The sequence below is a fragment of the Lepidochelys kempii genome, chromosome 12 (genome assembly GCF_965140265.1).
Source record: "Lepidochelys kempii isolate rLepKem1 chromosome 12, rLepKem1.hap2, whole genome shotgun sequence".
Taxonomy (NCBI): domain Eukaryota; kingdom Metazoa; phylum Chordata; order Testudines; family Cheloniidae; genus Lepidochelys; species Lepidochelys kempii.
Window position 1 is genome coordinate 33782984 of NC_133267.1, and position 25037 is coordinate 33808020.

The 25037-nt window shown below is 41.9% G+C and overlaps 1 protein-coding gene across 4 annotated transcripts in view; it reads left to right on the forward strand.

Annotated features, from left to right (window-relative positions):
• The window catches only part of CDH13 (cadherin 13), a 789423-nt gene that overhangs the window by 247358 nt on the left and 517028 nt on the right, over positions 1-25037 (forward strand). For all 4 annotated transcript variants that reach the window (XM_073308069.1, XM_073308070.1, XM_073308071.1 and 1 more), the window contains exon 3: positions 12758-12966. In XM_073308069.1, the coding sequence (XP_073164170.1) occupies positions 12758-12966 (209 nt within the window). The remainder of the gene's footprint in view (positions 1-12757; positions 12967-25037) is intronic.

Genomic DNA, 25037 nt, shown 5'->3' on the forward strand with positions numbered 1-25037 from the left:
GCGCCTCTGATCCTCAGTCATGGCCTGCTGTGCGAGGTAGTATACAAAGAGAGAACAAAAAAAGGTGGTCTTTGCCCTAAGGAGTTTTACAGTCTAATTTGATTAAACTTCTTAAGCACTAACTAAAGTTACTCCTGTGAACATTTATTTTAAACTTCAAGTGTGAGAGTTCCCTTTTAAGCAGGTTACTATTTATTTGATCTGTTAAATCCCAGCTATACAGTATGCATGTCTGTTATGTGAGAGCAGTTGCACTGAGTCTTTTGTCCTTATTTCTTGTAATATTCACCACGTCTCATCTGTCTGTTTTTCACCCGCTTCATCATATCTGAACACCTAAACATCAGATAATGGGCCAAATTCTCTTCTGCTGTAAACAGACTATTAGAGGATTTGGTCCAATGACTAAATCTTCTTCCTCCCACGCCCACACAACCCCTCCAACAACCTTTTTTGACTATTTAAAACATGCACTATCCTGCAGACATACTTTGATTTTAGGTTATTCACGGACATCTTTTTCACTTACTTGGACTATTTTTTAGGGCCAAATTAGAAGAGAAAATTGAGATGAATAGATTCTTCTAATTGCACTTTGACAGTAACCTGTTGCAAGCAGGAGGGATTTCCCATTTCTAGGAAAATCCAATCTTACCCCTTCTTGAAGTTTGACTGTACTGGTAACGCAGATAACAACCAACCAAGCTTCAGCCTGAGCTTTCCACCCAGGTATGGTTGTTCCTAAGACTCTGGCTCAGACCCAAGTTTGCTTTGTTCTTGAGAGAGAGGCTGTAGCCCCTTTTGATTCAGCTAGATCCAGGTAGGATATTAGACTTTGAGTATGACTCAGCAGTACTTGTGTGGCATTTCAGTGTTTTCCTTTCTCTTTCTTAACTAAGGCCCAAATTCATAGACCCAATATACAGCCAGCTTGGGAATACACAGCCTGGGCCAGGGAAATGAATCCTTACCATAAAGTTGTGGAACAGCTGTGGGACTCTTCCATGGAGACTGCATTAGCTGAAGTAGCTTGCCATAGCCCAGTATCCCCTGATTGAACGGTAGGACAGGAATGCCTGCACAATGGAATATCCTCTGTCCTTGGTCCCCTGTGATGTGAGCACAGAACGGATGGTGCAGAACTCTTGTGCAAGACCTAAAACCAAATTCCCACCTTTCCTTTGTACAGAGAAATCACAACGATTCTGGTGAAAAGCTGGGTTTGCTCCCGAAATTCAGATTTACCATACTTATCTTCAACTCTTTACAGTTTTGCTCAACCTACTTCTCTATCACTGCTGGGCCCTCATATTCCTCCATATTGTGTTCGTGTGGCTCCCTTTGTCTCCTCCCATTCACTCTTGGTTTCACTCCTACACACAATCAGATTCTCACTGCTTCTTTCTCTCTCCTTCATATCCCTTCCCAAAACACTTTTTTCATTGCCTGCCCTCTTTCTTTTCCACCATCATCTTCACATCTTCTGTTCCTGAGATCAGAGCCAAATTCTGTGGTGGAACTGGGAATTTAGGGCATCGGTGTTTTGCTTGAAACATGGCAAGGAAGTAGCATTCCACTTTTCATACAGCCCTGTTTTTCCACCAGTTGGAAAAAGTGCCAATTTCGTAAAAGCCAGAGAGATGGAGGAGCAGACTATGAAGGGGGTTGAAATGACAGGTTCACAACTCCAAGTGAATATAAAATATACATCCAAATATCTCTTCTGATTGCATGTGTCCAAGCAGCATGAGATCTTGGGTTTCTTTGCAATGCTCACAGATGTTGGCGATGCAGGAATCTAGAAACTGGTGAATGCTGAATAGCGCTGCTGGAGAAATGCACGACTAGAAAGTCTAAAACCTCTTTTTTTTTGAACCATTGGGAAGCATAACTTTTTTTAATGTAGCCAACAGTGCTGTGCTTGGTGACGTTAGAGGTCTGAACTGTGATCTGTTTTCAAGTGAAAACTTTCCCTATTTGTTCAGCTTTTTTTTTTTTAAACTGTTACTAGGAGACTCCTCTCTTCTGACACACTTAACTTGCCGAAGTGGCAGCTGCCAAACTTTACCAGCTGTGAACTATTAATACATTAGTAAATTGCCGGGAGCTTTTTATTATTGGAGGGCGGCTTTTATGCAAAAGGATCCACTTAAAATCTCTCCATCAGGATGGGATCTGCATCAAGCAACTGAATGAAAAATTTCAGTTTTTAATCCCCACAATTTGTGTGTGTGTGTGGGGGGGAGCTGCCTTTTTGCAAGTTGACGGTACCATGAGATTTCTGTGTGGCTATTAAAATGCCTGGCATGTATCATCGTCAGGAGTTGCATTCATATGGTGCTTTTGGTACTAGGGCAGGCGGCTAATACAGAGCTTTCCATCAGGACCTAACTGCAGTTACATGAATCTTACCACCAGTGCTCCATGGTCTCAATTAACAGACAGAGTGCTCTGAGAGCATTGGCTCTGATGTGTCATACAGCCTTATTATTGTCAGGTTGTTTGGAGCAGCACATCCCATGTCAGTGTGTTCTTTCTCTGCTGCAGTGTAAGACTTGGTTGGCAGGGGCCTGCAGGATGGGGAAGAGAGGAGTAGGGGGAGGCTGGAGAATTCATCTGGAGGGAGTGGGATGGCCAAGGGCAACAGGGGCTTTTGTCTTATTTATGGTACCATTTTGGATTAACCTTTATTCAGTGAAATAATGAACCTGCTGGGCCCAATTCTGCTCTGTTAGACAACTGTCAGTCGAAGGTTACACTGAGGACAGTGATGCTAATTTAGAGTAAATGGAAGCAGGATTTGGGGCAGTATGTCTCATTTCTTTTTGATCCTCTGTCTCTTTTCTTTTCCTTCCATTCCTTCACCAATAAGTGGTATCCTTCTTTCCTCTAGCCACTTTTCATGTGTCTGATTTCTTCTCCTTTCTTCCGCCACCTCTATCTGCCTTCCTTTTCCAGTGGTGTTTTTTCTCTCCTTCCCTCATATTTTCATTTCTATCTTTCCCCTTAATGTATCTCTTCCCAAAATTTAGTGTCTCACTGCTTCCTTTCCTTCCTACCCCTTCACTGTCTCCCTCTTTCTCTCCTCTCACTTGCAGTGGTGCTGGGACAGTTTTTATAGTGGGGGTGCTAAGAGTCATTGAACCAAACCGTAAACCCTGTATATAATTGAAACTACTTCAAGCCAGGTGGTGCTGCAGGACCACTAGTTCTAGCACCTATGCTCACCTATGCAAAAATGGGAAAACATTTTTGAGGATCCACTTTCCATTCCCCCATCTATTCAATCCTGACTCCTCCATTTACTCCTGGACACTTCTTTTTTTACTCACTCCCTCATGGTGCTGCATCAGAGAAAACTAAGGCTGGAAGGGACCTCAGTCATCAAATCCAGCCTCCTGTGCTAAGGCTGGCCTGTAAACCTAGACCATCCCTGACTGGTGTTTGTCCAACCTGTTTTAGAAACCTCCATGAAGGGGATTCCACAATTTCCCTTGGAAGACTATTCCAGCATTTAACAACCCATATAGCTAGAAAGCTTTTCCTAACATCGAACCTAAAACTCCCTTCCTCCAGATTAAGACTATTACTACTACTTCCTTCAGTGGACATGGAAAACAATTGATCATAGTAATCTTTATTACAGCCCTTAACATAGTGGTTCTCAACTGTGGTCCACTGCTTGTTCAGGGAAAGCCCCTGGCGCACCAGGCTGGTTTGTTTATCTGCCGCTTCTGCAGGTTTGGCCGATCGTGGCTCCCACTGGCCGCGGTTCGCCGCTCCAGACTAATGGGGGCTGCGGGAAGGGGCGCAGGCCGAGGGGCTTTCCCTGAACAAGTGGTGGACTACAGTTGAGAACCACTGCCTTAACGTATCTGAAGACTGTTAACAGGTCCCCCATCCGTTGTCTTTTCAGAAAACTAAACGTGCCCAGTTTTTTTAACCTTTCCTTACAGGTCAGGGTTTCTAAACCTTTTATCATTGTCATTGCTCTCCTCTGCACACTCTTTCCAATTTGATCCAATCTTTCCTATAGTGTGGGTCCCAGAACTGGATCAGTGCTGAGTAGAGTGGGACAATTAACTCCTGGGTCTTACCTACAACTAATACCTCCTGCTGATACATCCCAGAATGATATTATCCTTTTTGACAACTCCATCACATTGCTGACTTCTATTCAATGTGTGGTCCATTATAACACCCAGATTCTTTTCAGCAGTAATATCCCCTAATCATTTATTCCCCATTTTGTAGTTGTGCATTTGACTTTTCCTTCCTAAGTGTAGTACTTTGCTCTTATTTTTGTTGAGTTCAGGCTAAGCTTCTGTGTTGTGAAAGTTGTTTTTGAATTATAATCTTGTTCTCCAAATTGTTTGCAATCCCTCCCATATTGGTGTCATCCACAAATTTTATAAGCATGCTCTCCACTCCATTATTCAAGTCATTAATGAATAGTACTGGATCTAGACCTGCCCCCCCCGTGGAACCCTACTATATATGTCCTCCCAGTTTGACAGAAAACCATTGATAACTACTCGGAGTATGGTCTTTCAACCAGTTATAGTACTTTATAGTAAATTTACCACTTTATAGTAAATTCATCTAGACCACATGTCCCTAGTTTGCTTATGAGAATGTCCTGTGGAACTGTGTGAAAAGCCTTATAAAATCAAGATATATCATGTCTACTGCTTCCCCCATCCACTAGGTAAGCAACTCTGTCAAAGAAGGAAATTAGGTTGGTTTAGTATGATTTGTTCCTGGCAAATCCATGCTGGGTATTCCTTATAACAGTCCATCCTCGAAGAGCTTACAAATTGATTTAATAATTTTGTTCCAGTATCTTTCTAGGTGTCAAAGTTAGGCTGACTGGTCTATAATTCCCTTTTTTCTCCCCCTTTTAAAGATAGTCACTATGTTTGCTCTATTCCAGTCTTCTGGGACCTCACACATACTCAAGGAGTTCTCAAAGATAATTACTAATGGTTCAAGATTGCTTCAACCAGTTCCTTAAGTACGATAGGATGAATTTCATCAGGACCTACCCCTTGAATACATCTAACTAGTCTAAATGTTCTTTAATCTGTTCTTTCTCTTTTTTGCTTTGTGTTCCTTCCCTCTTGTTGGTAACATTAATTGTGTTGAGTATCTGGTCCCCATTAACCTTTATAGTAAAGGCTGGAAAAAAATAGGCATTAAACACCTGAGCCTTCTTGATGTCGTCATTCATTAGTTCTCCTTCACTGCTAAGTAAAGGACTTATGCTTTCCTTCATCTTTTTCTTGCTCCTAATGTATTTCTACAGCGTCTTCATATTGCCTTATGTCCTTTGCTAAGTGTAACTCATTTTGTACCTTAGCAAGTTCTGATTTTGTTCCAATATATCTGATATTCTTTTGTACTCCTCCTTACTAATTAGTCTGTTTCCACTTTTTGTGGGATTCCTTTTTGAGTTTTAGGTCATAAAAGATCTCCTGGTGGAGCCATATTGGCTTCTTTCTATTCTTCTAATCTTTTGCATCAGGATAGTTTGTAGTTGTGCCTTTAATATTGTCTCCTTGAGATTTTAATATTGTCTCCTTAGATTTTCTTCCCATGGAACCTTGCATACAAGTTCTGAGTTTGTCTGCTATTTTGAAGTCCATTATCCTTTTTCTGCTGCTCTCACTCCTTCCTTTTTCATGATCACTTTCACCCAAATTGCCTTCTACCTACAGATTTGCTACCAGTTCCTCCCTGTTGGTCAGAATCAAATCTAAAGTAGCTATCTGCCAGCCCTTCAGAGTCTCAATGTGTGGATGAGACGATGGTGTAGAGGGGAGGGGTTTAGATTTATTAGGAACTGGGGAAACCTTTGGGATGGGGGGAGCCTATACAGGAAGGATGGGCTCAGCCTATACAGGAAGGATGGGCTCCATCTAAACCAAAGTGGATCCAGACTGCTGGCCCTTAACCTTAAAAAGGTTGCAGAGCAGTTTTTAAACTAAGAGATGGGCAGGGGGGAGCCGATTGTTGCAGAGGCGCATGTGGATCAGACAAAGACTTCTCTTAGCGGAGAGTCTATTGATAGAGATTCTCTAGGTTTTAGTCAGGAGGAAGGGATGGAAGAGGATAAAGTATGGGCCAGATAAGATGAGAAACGTGTCAGATTCTTTATGTGAACATCAGAAAAGGGCAGGCAAACAATGACAAGTTTTTAAAGTGCTTGTACACAAATGCTAGAAGTCTAAATAATAAGACGGGTGAACTAGAGTGCCTTGTGTTAAAGGAGGATATTGATATAATAGGCATCATAGAAACCAGGTGGAGTGAGGACAATCAATGGGACACAATCATTCCGGGGTACAAAATATATCAGAAGGACAAAACAGGTCCTGCAGGGCTGGGGAGTGGCACTATATGTGAAAGAAAATGTAGAATCAAATTAAATAAAAATCTTAAATGAATCCACATGTTCCATAGAATCTCTGTGGACAGTAATTCTATGCTCTAATAAGAATATAACAGTAGGGATCTATTATCGACCACCTGACCAGGACAGTGATAGTGACGATGAAATGCTAAGGGAGATTAGAAAGGCTATCAAAATAAAAAACTCAATAATAGTGGGGGATTTCAATTATCCCCATATTGACTGGATACATGTCACCTCAGCACAAAATGCAGACACAAAATTTCTCGATACTTTAAATGGCTGCTTCTTGGAGCAGTTGGTACAGGAACCCACAAGGGGAGAGGAAACTCTCGATCTAGTCCTGAGTGGAGCGCAGGATCTGGTCCAAGAGGGAACTATAATGGGACTGCTTGGAAATAGTGACCATAATATAACAACATTTAACATTCCTGTGGTGGGAAGAACACCTCAACAGCCCAACACTGTGGCATTTAATTTCAGAAAGGGAAACTATTCACAAATGAGGAGGTTAGTTAAACAGAAATTAAAAGGTACAATGACTAGAGTGAAATCCCTGCAAGCTGCATGGACACTTTTCAAAGACACCATAATAGAGGCTCAACTTAAACGTATACCCCAAATTAAAAAACACAATAAAAGAACTAAAAAAGAGCCACCGTGGCTTAACAACCATATAAAAAAAACAGTGAGAGATAAAAAGGCATCTTTTAAAAAGTGGAAGTCAAATCCTAGTGAGGTAAATGGAAAGAAGCATGAACGCTGACAGATTAAGTGTAAAAATATAATAAGAAAAACCAAAAAGGAGTTTGAAGAACAGCTAGCCAAAAACTCAAAGGTAATAACAAAATGTTCTTTTAAGTACATCAGAAGCAGGAAGCCAGCTAAACAACCAGTGGGGCCCCTGGATGATCGAGATACAAAAGGAGCACTTAAAGTCGATAAAGTCATTGTGGAGAAACTAAATGAATTCTTTGCTTCAGTCTTCATGGCTGAGGATGTTAGGGAGATTCCCAAACCTAGGAGCAGTCTTTTGTAGGTGGCAAATCTGAGGAATTCACAGATTGACATGTCACTAGAGAAGGTTTTGGAATTAATTGAGAAACTTAAAAGTGACAAGTCACTGGGACCAGATGGTATTCACTAAAGAGGGGAACTCAAATCTGAAATTGCGGAACTATTAACTATGGTTTGTAACCTGTCCTTTAAATCAGCTACTGTACCCAATGACTGGAAGATAGCTAATGTAACACCAATATTTAAGAAGGGCTCTAGAGGTGATCCTGGTAATTACAGACTGGTAAGTCTAACGTCAGTACCAGGCAAATTAGTTGAAACAATAGTAAAGAATAAAATTGTCAGGTACATAGAACATAAATTGTTGGGCAAAAGTCAACATGGTTTCTGTAAAGGGAAATCATGTCTTACTGATCTATTAGAGTTCTTTGAGGGGGTCAACAAACATGTGGACAAGAAGGATCCAGAGGACATAGTGTACTTAGATTTCCAGAAAGCCTTTGACAAGGTCCCTCACCAAAGGTTCATATGTAAATTAAGTTGTCATGGGATAAGAGGAAAGATCCTTTCATTGATTGAGAACTGGTTAAAAGACAGAGAACAAAGGGTAGGAATAAATGGTAAATATTCAGAATGGAGAGGGGTAACTAGTGGTGTTCCCCAAGGGTCAGTCCTAGGACCAATCTATTCAACTTATTCATAAATGATCTGGAGAAAGAGGTAAACAGTGAGGTGACAAAGTTTGCAGATGAAACTAAATTGCTCAAGATAGTTGAGACCAAAGCAAACTGTGAAGAACTTCAAAAAGATCTCACAAAACTAAGTGATTGGGCAACAAAATGGCAAATTAATGTGGATAAATGTAAAGTAATGCACACTGGAAAAAATAACCCCAACTATACGCACAATATGATGGGGGCTAATTTAGCTACAACTAATCAGGAGAGAGATCTTGGAGTCATCGTGGATAGTTCTCTGAAGATGTCCACACAGTGTGCAGCGGCAGTCATAAAAGCAAATGGGATGTTAGGAATCATTAAAAAAGGGATAGAGAATAAGACTGAGAATATCTTATTGCCCTTATATAAATCCATGGTACACCCACATCTTGAATACTGTGTACAGATGTGGTCCCCTCATCTCAAAAAAGATATACCGGCATTAGAAAAGGTTCAGAAAAGGGCAACTAAAATTATTAGGGGTTTGGAACGGATCCCATATGAGGAGAGATTAAAGAGGCTAGGACTTTTCAGATTGGAAGAGAGGAGACTAAGGGGGGATATGATAGAGGTATATAAAATCATGAGTGGTGTGGAGAAAGTGAATAAGGAAAAGTTATTTACTTGTTCCCATAATATAAGAACTAGAGGCCACCAAATGAAATTAATGGGTAGCAGGTTTAAAACAAATAAAAGGAAGTTCTTCTTCACTCAGCGCACAGTCAACCTGTGGAACTCCTTGCCTGAGGAGGTTGTGAAGGCTAGGACTATAACAGGGTTTAAAAGAGAACTGGATAAATTCATGGAGGTTAAGTCCATTAATGGCTATTAGCCAGGATGGGTAAGGAATGGTGTCCCTAGCCTCTGTTTGTCAGAGGGTGGAGATGGATGGCAGGAGAGAGATCACTAGATCATTACCTGTTAGGTTCACTCCCTCTGGGGCACCTGGCATTGGCCACTGTTGGTAGACAGGATACTGAGCTGGATGGACCTTTGTTCTGACCCAGAATGGCCGTTATGTTCTCCCAGTACACCAGGCTGGCTGAGAGGGTAGGGGCTGGTATTGTCCCTGGTATTGTCCAAGCTGATATTCCTTAACCAGTCTGATGCCTTAGTGCTTAGTCTGCCACATACTGTAACCACTTGCCCTTTGCAGCCGCTTCTGGTTCAATTTAGCATCTGAGGTTCTGATTTGTCAGAGGTGCTTAGCACCTGCACTCCCATTGACATCAGTTGGAGTTGTGGGTACCATCGCCTCTGAAAATCAGCCCTAGTGTGCATTTTAGGCCGCACTCCACAATGCATCACATGGTAACAAGCTTCACTCAAACTGAAGAATCAAAGGGCCACAGATTTCCCATCTCTGCAATTTTCTGGTGGTGGGGTTCAAATGCAGTGGATTTCCAGGTGGAAATTTGACTAGGTCTACAGTCCCCTGGCAGCCCAGGTCCCAGAACTGCAGTGCTGTGAATATATGCTTAATCCACAGCATTGGTGGAATGAGGTCATATGAGAAATTTACCTGCAGGTCTGTTATGCCAGTCAGTTGTAGATGGTCTCTGTAGTGTGTGTCCAGTCATGGTACAGTACAAAATTATTCTGTATCTGAGACCACAGCTTTGGTTCCAGTATTGGTCATGGCTGTGATAGAATCTAGGAATTTCTTGACTATAAAAACAACAACTGAACCTAACAGGATAATCTCAACAGTGGATTTAACCAGTTAATCATTTTGAAGCTTGCTTTATTTTTAATAACTCTAATGCCTTTGATCTTCTATAATTTCTGGGTGCTTGTCTGTAGCCATAAACAACAACAGTTTTTAAAGATCCACTACAGAAGGGAAAACAAGATCAAAACAGCAAGCAACCCACAATGAACTTAAAAGAAGTTCACTGTACCAGCAGCTTAATAAGCAATCTGGAAATCTAGGGTGGATCTCCTTTTAAAAAAAAACAAACCCCACACTAAACACATGCAATCCATCTTTCTCAACTGGAGAAACCTAAAAGATTTACGGTGCAACTGCAAGTTTGTGGTGAAGACTTCTTAATCACATGGTTTATTATGAGGTCTAAAGCTGACATGATGTAACTGAGATTCCATTTTAATGAAGTGTGTAATTACTGCAGGCAATGGTATTCACAGTATTTAAAGGCTAGGAGCACCTGCTAAATCTCCAAGGTCTTTAGGGGCAAAACTGTCTGTAGTATAAATCTGTAATGGTTAAGGAGACTCACACAGCTCAAGAAAAACCCATTCTACATGTACTGAATTATATGATCTGAATTAACTCGCGTTACTCATCATTTACCAAAAAGAAAAGGAGTACTTGTGGCACCTTAGAGACTAACCAATTTATTTGAGCATGAGCTTTCGTGAGCTACAGCTCACTTCATCGGATGCATACTGTGGAAACTGCAGAAGACATTATATATACACAGAGACCATGAAACAATACCTCCTTCCACCCCATTCTCCTGCTGGTAATAGCTTATCTAAAGTGATCATCAAGTTGGGCCATTTCCAGCACAAATCCAGGTTTTCTCACCCTCTGCTTCCCCCCCCGCACAAACTCACTCTCCTGCTGGTAATAGCCCATCCAAAGCGACCACTCAGGAGTGAGTGGTCGCTTTGGATGAGCTATTACCAGCAGGAGAGTGAGTTTGTGTGTGTGGTTTTTGGAGGGGAGTGGGGGGGGTGAGAACCTGGATTTGTGCTGGAAATGGCCCACCTTGATTATCATACACATTTTAAAGAGTGGTCACTTTGGATGGGCTATTACCAGCAGGAGAGTGAGTTTGTGTGGGGGGGGGCGGAGGGTGAGAACCTGGATTAGTGCTGGAAATGGCCCAACTTGATGATCACTTTAGATAAGCTATTACCAGCAGGAGAGTGGGGTGGAAGGAGGTATTGTTTCATGGTCTCTATGTATATATAATGTCTTCTGCAGTTTCCACAGTATGCATCCGATGAAGTGAGCTGTAGCTCACGAAAGCTCATGCTCAAATAAATTGGTTAGTCTCTAAGGTGCCACAAGTACTCCTTTTCTTTTTGCAAATACAGACTAACACGGCTGTTACTCTGAAACCTGTCATTTACCAAATGTAACCTATAACATCTAGCATACATTTTCACTGTATTGTGAAATAAGAAAGATAAAAGAAATGGGGATAGATACTTGTATCACCCCATAACTTATCAACTTGCAGTAGCTTGCTGATTGTGCACTTGAAATTAATGTAATTCATCACAGTATCTTTCTTAATTACCATCAATCTCTTGTTTCCCTTTTGTATGTTTTTTTTAGAGATCTCTTTAAAGAAGAATTGTGTTGTAATGAATTGTTGGTAAAGATGATAATATATTAAAATAAAGTCCCGAAGATGCAGAGCAATAGCAAGTATGCAGAACATGTATATCTGAGCAACACTGTCTACCTTCACAAGGCTTAAAACAGTTTCTTGGTAGCATAAACACTTTCTATCTATGGATATATAGGGGCAGATCCCCAGCTGGTGTGCTCTCAATGATCTATGACCATTTATACTAGGGCTGAGGATCAATGGCATTATGACAATTTTGACCAGGATGAGGATCTGCCCCATAGTTTTATTAATGGTGGAAGTCTGACAAACACAAAGAACTATATTGCTCCATTGATGGTTGCTGTTAAATACGGTGCCCACACAATGGTAACTGGGATCCTGTATTTGGGTGATAGCTGTGTTTTAAATGGTGGCTAATATAACTACCTTACTCGCTTAATTCTATATAACCTAAAATAGTCACCTTCATAGATCATCAGCCCTTTATAAAAGGATCTCAAATCAATAAATAAGATAAACATCCTGCAAACACAAAGTCCATACTACTCACAATTACAGTATTTTGAATTACATTTCACACTGTTACAATTATGGGGAAGATTTTTAAAAACATAAGAAGCAGGTAGGTGCTCACTTCCCATTGACGAATCAGTGGAAGTTGGCTGTCTATCTTCTATTTACAACTTTAAACAATAAGGAGGGTTAGTTTTAATGTGGAATTCATACATTTTGCCAGATATCTTAATAGTGACTTTCAAACTGTAGTATGCTTTCTGTCACACTTTTCTGTCATATAACATTTTTACAATAGAATATGTACACAGGTTAAAAACAACCAATTCCAGTCATGAAGGCAACATACTGGTTACCTTTAACTGTTTGGTTAGCCTTAAAGACTCTAGAGGTCCAATTACATGAACAACTCCATAATAAGTATTCTGTAGATACTACCTAGTATATGCAATTAGGTATGTATTTGCTGTTTGTGTGATCTTGATTTGAGTAGTCACAAAATGCCCATGACTGAAATTATTAATTCATGTCTTAGCTACCCAATTTTCCTGGTCAAATCTTGCATCCCTCCAAAACTGCACACACACAAGCTTGTCCACAAAGTGATGGTCATGCAAACAGAGAGCTTGATTGGAGACCACTTTGAAAATGTGCTCCATAGTTTGAACTAGTTGTGTATGATATCTGTGGAGAAGCAAATCATGTATAAATGTTTGAAGTTTGTGTGCAGACCAATACTTACACTCTTGTTTCTTCTTCTTTCCCAGTGGTGTTTGATGACTGCAAGGGGAATGACAAGTTGAACTTTGAAGTTTCTAACCCAGATTTTAAGGTGGAACCCAATGGATCTTTAGTTGCACTGAAAAATATAACTGAAGCTGGCAGAGCTTTGTTCATCCATGCCCGGTCTGCCCAGGCTGAAGATATGGCAGAAGTTGTAGTTGTCGGAGGGAAAGACAATCATGGCTCTTTAAAGGTAATAAAAGACCAAAGTTCACAAGAGAATGTCAAGGAGGGTTGCCGTTTCAATGTAACTAACATATTAAACACTAGACAGCTTTACCTCCTTAAAAGAGAGATGTCATCAGACATAAGAACAGCCATACTGGGCCAGACCAGTGGTCCATCTAGCCCAGGATCCTGTCTTCTGACAGTGGCCAGTGCCAGGTGCCTCAGAGGGAATGAACAGAACAGGCAATCGAGTGATCCATCCCCTGTCCTCCACTTCCAGCCTCTGAAAAACAAAGGCTAGGGACACTCAGATCATGACGTTACGTGCCTGACCATCCTGGCTAATAGCCGTTAATTGACCCATAGTCCAAGTATTTTAATATTCTGAACTCTTGAAATTAGGGCTGTTGTATGATATTGAGTCACTACATATTTCCTAGGCACCAACAGAGAATTGATAATGCCAATGAAGGCCAGATATTAACAAAAGAACCATTCATACAAAACAGCCCTTCTGCAAGGACACAGATCAGCTTTGTTGAGGGTAGCTCATAAGAGGCCGAACCCTAATAACCTTACTGGTGCAAAACAATGGGGCTAGACAGCCATGGTGTGGCCCTTACTGAGGATCTGAGAAGACTTACTGTAAACATGTAATTTAGGTCCTACAAATCCTTAACATTCATTAGAAATCTAAGAGTGACATGGGAATGAATTCCAGCCTACGGCTCTTAAATTTTTTAATATGGGTCTCCTATGTCCTAGTGTACATCAATGCCTGTACCAATTATTACCCCACATTTTGCTGTCTCTTCTTTACATGCCAATGATTTTTGTTCCACTTTGTCCATAGAATAGTGTCTCCTTCCTTTTTCACATACAATTTCAACATAATCCTAAAATGATGGGGTGGAGGGCGGGGGAATTGATTGAAATGTTTACTTTATACGCAACAAAATAACAAAAGAAAAACTGATGTAACCTTCGTTTCTGTGCCATGGCATTCAGCAAGTAGGCAGGCATGACAGTGACTTACAAGATAATTAAGCCCGGTACCTTTACAGACCTATAATTTAAAGGAACTCAAAGAAGCCATAATGAGGAGGGTTATAAAGAGTGACTGATCCAGCGTCTTATTTCAGTATTTAGACTTTTGGCTGGGAGCACTTTCATTATATTTCCGACAATAGCTATAGTAGTTTAACTTAAATCTTCCATTTTTTTAAAAAAATGGGTTAGCTGTAGGGCTAACAAAGGCTGAACAAACTTTTAAAAGTCAATGGCCGAGGGAAAGGTTTTGATTTGCATTTTAAGTTGTATTGAATGTGAATATAGATTGCCGGGGAAAACAAATGGCATCAGAAAGTTGTTATAGCATGAGTAGAGGTGGTTAGAACATTTTCAACTAAAGGAAATTTTGTCAGCCTTTCCGTTTCAACTAAGGATATGTCTACAAGGCAAGCAGAAACCTGTGGCGCTGAGTCTTGCAGCCTGGGTCTACAGACTCAGGCTTGCACTACAATTCTAAAAATAGCTGTTGTACACATTTGGGCTCAGGCTTTAGAGCCTGAGCTCTGGCCCAAGCCCAGACACGAGACCTGCAGCCTGAATCTGTAGACCCAGGCTCTGAGACTCACTGCTGTGAGCGTCTCCTTGCCATGTTGATGTACCATAGGTCACCTCAAGAGCAAGAGTGACTCTCTCACATGCTATAGCTGGCTAGTTAGGGCACTGGCATGGAATCAGAGAAACCCTGGTTCAAGTTCTTGCTCTACCTTATTCAGCGTGATTTTTGGAGGAAAACTCTCTGGTCTGAAGCAGGGGCTTGAATCTGAGTCTCCAGCATCACAGAACAGGCTATAACACACACTCACTCTTCCATTTTTGTGAAAGTGTTCAAAACATTTTGTTCCAGTGTGGAACAAAAAACAAACGTTGAAACCTGGAAGTTTGCCGTGAAATGGTATTGTGCCCTTTAGTCAGCTCTAATTGTGAGATGAGGGATGGGCCCAGATCCAAACAGCCCTGAATGCTGCTGATAGATCTGGAGCCAATCTTTGGGGCCCAGTCCCTGTGTGAAAGTCTTGTTCTTTATGAGCCACATCCTGAAGTTCTTACTCAATTTTTATTCAGTCTTCCTGAATGAGGCAGCCCTTCCATTGTCTTCAATAGCAGGTTTCCTGTGAAAGGTATGACCTCAGGATCTGAACCACTATTTTTGTGAGAAACGGGAGATTTCTCTGAGAAGAAAAACAGACTGTTGGCATGGGGTATCTATGTGCATGTTTGTGCCGTGCACTTAACTATATCTATCAATGCACGTTGGTCCTCAACTGCTATTCAGGTGGTGAGATTCTCTTCTTCAGACTCCCAAGTGTACTGATTAATGCTCAGGACAGGTTTAAAAGCCATCAACTTCACTTTATTCATAAATAACGTTTGATATGAACTCTGGCCCTGGTCCTGGGCTCTGTTCTGGCCACTTTTTGCTGCTCTAGTGGAAGAAAACCAACCTAAATCTGCAGATCCAACTGTTGGCTGATCTCCCCCACACAGGTGGATCCTCAGAGGGTGTAGAGCTACCTGTAGCATCTCCTACACCTGCAGCCATCAACCTTTTTACAGCTGCTGGTATAGGGGACATGACTGGGAGAAAGGGCTGTGACCAGCGTCCCCATTCAAAATGATAATCCTCGCCTGTAGTAAGGACATTGGCAACTTGTGGCTGCTTAACCTTGTCTTGGGAAACTATCCTGGTGTAGAGCAACATCAGGATTTGTTTCAGAGTAGCAGCCGTGTTAGTCTGTATCCGCAAAAAGAACAGGAGTACTTGTGGCACCTTAGAGATTAACAAATTTATCTGAACATGAGCTGCAGCTCACTTCATCGGATGCATTCAGTGGAAAATACAGTGGAGAGATTTTATATACACAGAGAACACGAAACAATGGGTGTTATCATACACACTGTAACGAGAGTGATCAGGTAAGGTGAGCTATTACCAGCAGGAGAGCGGGGGGACTTACCTGATCACTCTCGTTACAGTGTGTATGGTAACACCCATTGTTTCATGTTCTCTGTGTATATAAAATCTCTCCACTGTATTTTCCACTGCATGCATCCGATGAAGTGAGCTGTAGCTCACGAAAGCTTATGCTCAAATAAATGTGTTAGTCTCTAAGGTGCCACAAGTCCTCTTTTTCTTTTATCAGGATTTGGTGACAGTGGAGAGAATCTTTCCAGCCTTCCATCTTGTGTTTACTGAGCATTCCCCAGTGATGTCAGAGAATCAGTCCCAGAGCTGCTGGATTAATCCAAGTCTTTCTAAGGAGGATTGTATTTTTTTAGCAAACAGTTCAGTTATTATTTGCCTATATTAAGTCCAACATAGTCTGTTTTGTCTTTCTGTGTGTCAAATTCAAGTAGAATTTGAAGATTACATTGTCCTATCTGAAGTGATTTTATGATAAATTTGAACTTAAACCTTCGTGCTACAATCTCAATGTGTCAGCATGGAAACAGCAAAACTGCTCCATCTGTGTGTGAGATGGATCTTGGCTAAGAATAGCTCTGATTGGAACTTTAGCATTTTAGTATAATTCTGTAGGGTTATGATAAGCATATGCTAGAGCAGTGCTTAGCATGCAGTACTTAGAGTTCCGTACCTTGTTTAATTAGAGGATAAGTAGTTATTAAATATTTCCCCACTGCCTGTGTCTGCAGTTTCTCTTTTGAAAGCTTGTAATCTACATCTGTGAAATCCCATTGTTAATGGTTCTAATTACAGAATCTCAACATGTTTAGAAATGACTGACAACAATTGACTAATACAGTGACTGGCAGTCTAGGTAACATTAGCTGTGAGCCTGAAGAGAGACTAAGTAAACGATAAACCTTTAGAAAGGGTGATTGCTCCCAGTCAGAGTTGAGATGGCTACTGGGAAGATATATTCTCCAGAGTTGTCCTCTAAATAAGTTTTTGGATTCTAGTGATCTAATTCCCATTGAAGCCTGTGGAAAGACTCCACCTGACTTCAGTGGGAGATGAATCAGGTCCTAAGTGATTCAATTAATGAGTGATTTAATTAAGTGATTCAATTCATAGCTAAAACATCACCAGTGATTATAAAGATATTGCCTTCTTTCTTAGCGGTTCTGCTTGTTGTGTCTTTGAGACATATCTGCTTATTTTCCTGTCGGAAAACATTTTTACTTTTGTTAGCTCTCCAGAGGCAACGGATTCATATTAGCAAGATGGATGCTACTCTGCCTCCAGCATAATCAAGAAGATAGCCAATTAGATGCTGATTAGACTTTTTATTGACTAGAAGAGGTGGAAGAAGCAAAAATTGTAGTTTGATTTTTCAGATCAAGTTTCCTCTGAAACTTACTTCAGAGGTTGTGTGTCTGTGTAATACATACATATATTTGTGTATTATGGAGGGACAGAAATCCCTTCATTGTTAAGGTTGTAACCAGATTCCATTCTAAGTCCTGTTGTTAGCACCTCCCCTATAACTATGACTAGTGACATTGGTTTCTGTCTGTTTTAGGGTGTTCTACAGCAGTGGCTTTCAATCTTTCCAAACTACTGTACCCCTTTCAGTAGTCTGATTAGTCTTGCATACCCCTAAGTTTCACCTCACTTAAAAACTACTTGCTTAGAAAATCAACCCTAGAAATACAAAAGTGTCATAGCATGCATAGGCACCGACTTCCCCTCTGCCCAGTGGGTGCTCGACCCGCCCCAGCCCCCTTCCCATCCCCATTCCACCTCCTTTCCCCACAGGGAAAAATTCTTCTTTTTTTTGGGGGGGGGGGGCAATGCACTTTTCTGTGTGTTGACAAACTCTGCCCCTTTTCACAGCAAAAGGAATTACTTAGAAATTTTCTTTGCAGAAACACAAACACTGAAAAAATAAAAGCAAGATACCCAGAGCCGGGTTCCAAAGCAGATAAGGGGACAGGCGGATAGTCACAAATTCTAGCCGAGGAGTAGCTGTACCACATGGTGCCCAGGATTCTCCCATACACAAGGATGAAATGATTAAACGGAAACTGTCAACCCCTCAGGACTCTTTTCAGGCACCAGATGGGAAAAGAAAAGAAGAGATAAGAGGGAGGAGCGTACCCTTGGACAGCATGTAATGTAGGAGCAGAACTTTAAAATAGCTTCTGTTAGTAGCTCAGAAAGCAGGGAATGAACTTGTTGCAGTCAAGCTGCCCTGTACCATTCACTTTAACTGACTACCCCTGCGGTATTCTACACCGCCTGCAGTTTCCCTATTTTAAAGTTTTGGTTTTCAACATTATGGTAATATATGCTTGTTACATATAATGTTGAGGAGAGTAGACTGAGACTCAGGAGAGCTAGGTTCTGTTCCTGGCTCAGCTGTTGGCACTTGTCCTGTGGCAAGTTACTTCACCATCCTGTGCCTCCATAGAATGAGAATAGTGATTCTTAGCCCTTTGTAAAGCACATTGAGACCTATGGTTGAAAGGTACTTGTCAAGGTTCCTTCCCCACTCTGAACTCTAGGGTACAGATGTGGGGACCTGCATGAAAAACCCCCTAAGCTTATTTCTACCAGCTTAGGTTAAAACTTCTCCAAGGTACAAACTATTTTACCTTTTTGTTCCTGGACTTTATTGCTGCCATCACCAAGCATCTAACAAAATATAACCAGGAAAGAGCCCACTTGGAAACGTCTTTCCCCCCCAAAATCCCCCCAAGCCCTACATCCCCTTTCCTGGGGAAGGCTTGATAAAAATCCTCACCAATTTGCATAGGTGAACACAGACCCAAACCCTTTGTTCTTAAGAACAAGGAAAAAGCAGTCAGGTTCTTAAAAGAAGAATTTTAATTAAAGAAAAAGTAAAAGAATCACCTCTGTAAAATCAGGATGGTAAATACCTTACAGGGTAATCAGATTCAAAACATAGAGAATCCCTCTAGGCTAAACCTTAAGTTGCAAAAAGACACAAAAACAGGAATATACATTCCATTCAGCACAACTTATTTTATCAGCCATTTAAACAAAACAGAATCTAACGCATATCTAACTAGATTGCTTACTGACTTTTTACAGGAGTTCTGAGCTGCATTCCTGCTCTGGTCCCGGCAAAAGCAACACAGACAGAGAACCCTTTATTCCCCCTCCCCCCTCCAGCTTTGAAAGTATCTTGTCTCCTTATTGGTCATTTTGGTCAGGTGCCAGTGAGGTTATCTTTAGCTTCTTAACCTTTACAGGTGAAAGGGTTTTTTCCTCTGGCCAGGAGGGATTTAAAGTGGTTAGCCTTCTCTTTTATATTTATGACAGTACTATATCAGAACTAGGTGGTATTATGAAAGTGTGCTATATTTTGGTCTGAAATCACCAAGATGAAATTCACTGGACAAGTGCAAAGTACAGCACTTAGGAAGAAAAATGAGACAAAGTACAAAGTGGGGAATAGTTGGATAGGCAGTAATACTGCTGAAAAAGATCTAGAAGTTATAGTTGAGATGAGTCGTCCATGAGTTACCTCTGAGCCTGCCCAAGCCTGATGAGTCATCCCTGAGCCAGAGAGTATGATGTGTCATCCACAGCAATTACCTGCAGGTCTTGTGATAGGCCCCATGCCGTTCAACCAGGGTTTAGCCAATCCTCAGGCCAGAGCCCGCTCATGTGATCCCAAGGCAAATGTATAGACTCCTAAGGGGAGAAGTTTCTCTGGTCTGCTCACCATCACTACCTGGCTGGGAATGTTCTCATTGTCTGGTAGTTCTGACACACTGCCTGTACTTCAGTTCCAGCCAGCCCTTGCTCCTGCTTGTACTTCTGCTCTAGCTGGGCCTTGTTCCTGCTTCAACTCTAGCCCCTGCCTGCTGCCATTCTAGCCAGTCCTTGCTCCAGCCTGCATCTGCTCCTGTCTCAGCCAGCGATTCTGACAGTAATGGGTCACAGACTGAATGAGTCAACAATGTGTTTCAGTTGTGAAAAAAGAGGCTAATATAATTATAGGGTGTATTAATAGGAGTGTCATAAGTACGACATGGGAGGTAATTCTCCTGCTCCACCCAGCATTGGTGAGGTCTCAGCTGGAGTACTGTGTTCAGTTCTGGGCCCCAACCTTCAGAAAAGCTGTGGAAAATTTGAGGAAGTCCAGAGGAGAGCAACGAAAATGATAAATCAGGTTTTCTAAATCTTTTATGAGGAAAGGTTAAAAAGTCGGCACATTGTAGTCTTGAGAAAATACGACTGAGGGGGGACCAGACAGCAATTTTCAAAAGTGTTAAGGGCTGTTATAAAGATGGTGACCAGTTGTTCTCCATGTCCAATGATGGTGGAACAAGAAGTAATGGGCTTAATCTGCAGCAAGGGAGATTTAGATGAGCAGTTAGGAAAAGCTTTCTAACTCAATGGGTAGTTAAACTCTGGAATAGACTCCCAAGGGAAGTTGTAAAATCCCCATAATTTGGAGGTTTTTTAAGAACATGTTAGACAAACACCTGTGAGGGATGGTCGAGGTTTGCTTGGTCCTACCTCAGCACAGGGAACTGGGCTAGATGACATCTCAAGTTCCCTCCCGCCCCCCCCCCTTCTGTGATTGGCATCATCGTGCCATAGGTTCAAATTGCAGCACGTTTTTTTGGATTTCACTGTCTGCTCTGCCAGTGTAATACAAAAAGGCTGCAAAATTTTGTTTATAGCGGAGGAGAAATGCTGAGGCCCTAGAGCAGAGGTGGGCAAACTATGGGCCACAGACGACCCACAGGACCGTCCTGCCTGGTCCTTGAGCTCCTGGCCGGGGAGGCTAGTCCCCGGCCCCTCCCCTGCTGTCCCCCCTCCCCTGCAGTTACGTCACTGCACAGTGGGGCTGCGAGCTCCTGCTGCTCTGAGTGGCATGGTAAGGGGGTCCTGGGAGGTGGCGGTTGGATGGGGCAGAGGTTCTTGGGGGGGGGGGTGGTCAGGGGATGGGGAACGGGCATTGGATAGGGCATGGAAGTCCCGGGGGGCCTGTCAGGGGGCGGGGGTGTGGATGGGGGCGGGGGGGAAGTTGGGGACAGGGAGGTTGGATGGGGGGGTGGTCCCAGGGGGGCGGTGGTTTAGGGTGGGGGATCCTGTGAGGGGGAGGTCAGGGGACAAGGAGCAGAGGGGGTTGGAGGTTCTGAGGGGGGCCGTTAGGGGGTGGGGAAGTGGGAGGTGGCGGGGTCCAGGCTGTTTGGGGAGCCACAGCCTTCCCTACTCGGCCCTACATACAGTTTCGCACCATGATGTGGCCCTCGAGCCACAAAGTTTGCCCTGCCCTGCCCTAGACCGTAGTGACTGTCTGTCTATCTTAGCACTGATGAAAAAGGATCAATATTCTTGTTATAAATCATGATTCTATAATAGAAGAAAAAAATCATAGGGAGAAAAGTGAATACGTAAATTGAGTCATTTTGCAGTACAACTACTGTAGGTTATTTGAAAACATCATAAAGTACCAGCCACTATGCTATAACCAGTAATTGGTCCTATCAAGGAAAATTAGGATTTTTTCAACATATCAGTTTGGAGGAAAATTCCAAATGGGCTGAAAACGACCCTACAAGTGTATGAACTGGACTCTCATATGAGAAATTGACAAATAGATTTGCTGATTTTCATCTTATTAGATTTTACAAGCAGCAGTTGCTTCAAAGAGGAGTACGTCCAATGCTGTATTTTACATATCATTTCAAGAGACTACAAAACTATTCCTAAAGTCGCAGTGCTCCATTAATATTGATAATATACTTATGAGTTCTTATGCTGATCAAAAAGATCTGATATAGAAAATTGCTTCTTTTCAGAAAACTTTGAGATATTTCATATTACAACATAAAAAGGGTCCATTAGGTTTTCAAAAACACGTAGTTTATTTTAAATCCGTAACACAAAAATCTTTGTTTCTATTATACTGTAAAGTTTAGATACAAACACCAAGATTAGATGAAATATGACATTTCTATACTTGCGGAAACAAAATGTTTGTCATATTATTCCACTAATGTACGAATCTGTATGAGATTTGTTTGCAGGCTTTAAACTTCATCCACATGAAGCCATAGGTGTTGGTATATGGATAGTATTTTGTTAAATAGCTTTTCTCCTTTTTATGGCCACCCATTGAATGATTTAAGTGAAAATCATTTTTAGTTGAGATAACCTTCAAAATCCCTATAACTACATAATCACATTTTACTTTAGGTCCATGAATGCAATACCTCATTGCCATCAGTGGGTGAGTCAATAACGTGTTCCAATTATTTCTATGTGTACATTTATTAAAATCCCCATTGCGGCTCTCTGTGTTGTGAAATCATTATACAACATAGAGCTCTCTCTAAATCCTCCTTAGCCACTCAAACCATTATGCACCCAAAACCCCAGCCAAACATGGGTCCTCTGCTCCCTGAGACTGATTCAAAGTCCAGTGAACTTCAGTCAGGTTTGGATCAGACCTTCTATGCAGGAGTTTGAACTATTAGATCCACGTAAGTGTAGTTCTGAGAGCTTCTCTCCTGGCTCACAGTCCCCCGCCTGGCAAGCCGTTCATGGCTGACAGAGACATTCTCTTAACAGTGTACTTGAAGTAAAGAGACTCCACTGTGTACACCCCATCCCTGAGTTCCCCATCCACTCAGCTACATCACTGCATCAGCTCTCACTGGTGCTGATAGCCAGGTGTAGATCTTCAGCACTTGAGTGCATTTCCCCTGCAGATTTCTGCTGCTGAACAAATCCAGATTTCACATCCATTGGTTCTGGAATCTGCCCTAACAATGTACCATTGATTGAAGAATTATCATGGTGCCAAGAGATGTGGCAGTTGCTATAGAAGCAATTGCCTTTTGTATTGAATGGCAGAGTAAAGAACATGATCCACTGATGATTCTGATTAACTTACATTCCATCTTTGAGCAAAGTATTTCTAGTAACATCTCTCATTGTATGTGTAAATGCTTAGATCAAATGTTGTTAGCCATAAGCACCGAGTTTTCTTTTGCCCCTGGGGTTGCTCCACCCCTGCTCTGCCCCAAGGCCCCGCTCTCACTCTGCCCCTCCCCTGAGGCCCCACCCTCTCTCTCTGCCTCTTCCCACCCTGCTCCAACACCTCCCCCAAGGTCCCATCCGCCCACCACTCCCTGCTTTCTGCCCGTCCTCAAGCACCTCCCCCAGCCGCCAAACAGCTGATTGGTGGCAGCCACCAAACAGCTGTGGCTGGTGGGTGCTGAGCGACCACGATTTTTTTTTCCCCGTGGGTGCTCCAGCCCTGGAGCACCAACGGAGTTGGTGCCAATCTTGTTAGCTAACTTTGCTCCCTTTCCCCTCGATGCACAACTTCAGCATGTAAATGAGAAGTAGTCAGTTATTTAAGGAGAGAAAAATGGTCTTATCGACTGGAAACATGAATAATTCACTTTGAAATTATAAGCTGTTGGCTGCACTGCATGTTCTGTGCTTTCCTAGGTGAATAATCTACATTCTGATTTTATATGAACTAGAGATGTACTTATCCTAGGAGAAGGACTTTGTGCTTGTCATTAGCAAACAGAATCCAGTCAGCACAGAACGTTTTAAGTGTTAAAGCTGAAGTGAAATCATAAATAATTATTTGTATTTATTTCTTAAAGAGTCACGATCAGTGACAGAGTAACTGGGTAGACTGAAAAATTACAAGAGAACATATTCCAGAATAAAGTATTTAAGAATCACAATTCCCTTTATGCACCAGCCAGGACCTGAGTATAGAATTTTGTGTTTTGCAAGAAGAATAGATGTTGTCTATGTATCTATTTCACTGTAACATAGGCAGCCGCTTGTCCTGCTGTTAGTGTGGACATGTGGTTTCTTTACAGGTGAAATGAAAAAGCCCAGATTAAATCCCTGCACTGTAACCAAATACTCTGTTTTTTTTAAATGCATGTAGGCCAATCCTGTGCCCACTGGATTGACAAAGCTTCCATTATTTCAGTGGGAGCAAGGGTTGTTCAACGATTGTATTGTTGGAGTAAAATTCATCCCCATACAGAAGGCTTGGAAAATACCCATGCTCCATTTATGTCCCTCTGAAGCATTATCATGAGGCAGTATTGGGATCGGAGTGGAGCATAGGCCCTGTGCTGCTTCTTTGCACAGGGATGAAATTCCCCTTTATGGTTTGGGATAATAAATAGCTCCCCTTGCCACTTCAGGGAGAGGGGGGCTGTCATTCTGTGGAGTGTCAAGAAAATCCGTAGCGGCTCCTGTCAGGGTTCCCTCCCCACTCTGAGGTACAGATGTTGGGACCTGCATGACAGACCCCCTAAGCTTATTTTTTACAAGATTAGGTTAAAACTTCCCCAAGGCACAAATCCTTTCCTTGTCCTTGGACGGTATTGCTGCCACCACAAAGTGATTTAGACAAAAATTCAGGAAAAAGGACCACTTGGAGTCCTCATTTCCCCCAAATATTCCCCCAAACCCCTTCATCCCTGGGGAGGCTTGAGAATAATCTACTAACCAATTGGTTACAATCTGAGCACAGACCAAACCCCTTGGTTTTTAGGACACTGAAAATTAATCAGGTTCTTAAAGAATTTAAAAAAAAAAAAAAAAAAGGTAAAAGAATCACACCTACAAAATAAGGATGGAAGGTAACTTCACAGGGTAAATAAAAAGATTTAAAACAGAGGATTCCCCTCTGACTCTGCTTTCCAGTTACAAAACAGGAACAAAATTACCTCTTAACATAGAGAAAATTCACAAGCTAAAACAAAAGATAATCTAATGCATTTCCTTGCCTTACGTACAATTTTTGTAATCTTAGATGCTCATTTCAGGTATGTTTTTAGGAGATGTTTTTCCTGCCTTCTCTCTCTGTCCAGAGAGAGAACAAACAAAGAGAGCACCGACAACCGCCCCCAGATTTGAAAGTATCTTCTTTCCCCATTGGTCCTTCTGGTTAGGTGCCAACTAGGGTAATTGAACTGATTAACCCCTTACAGGTAAGGCAATTCAGTACAGTTGCCCTGTGTATATTTATGACAGCTCCTTTAAGGGTCACCCCTTTGGGGATTGCAAGGAGGGTCTTGGGAGTGGGGAGAGGG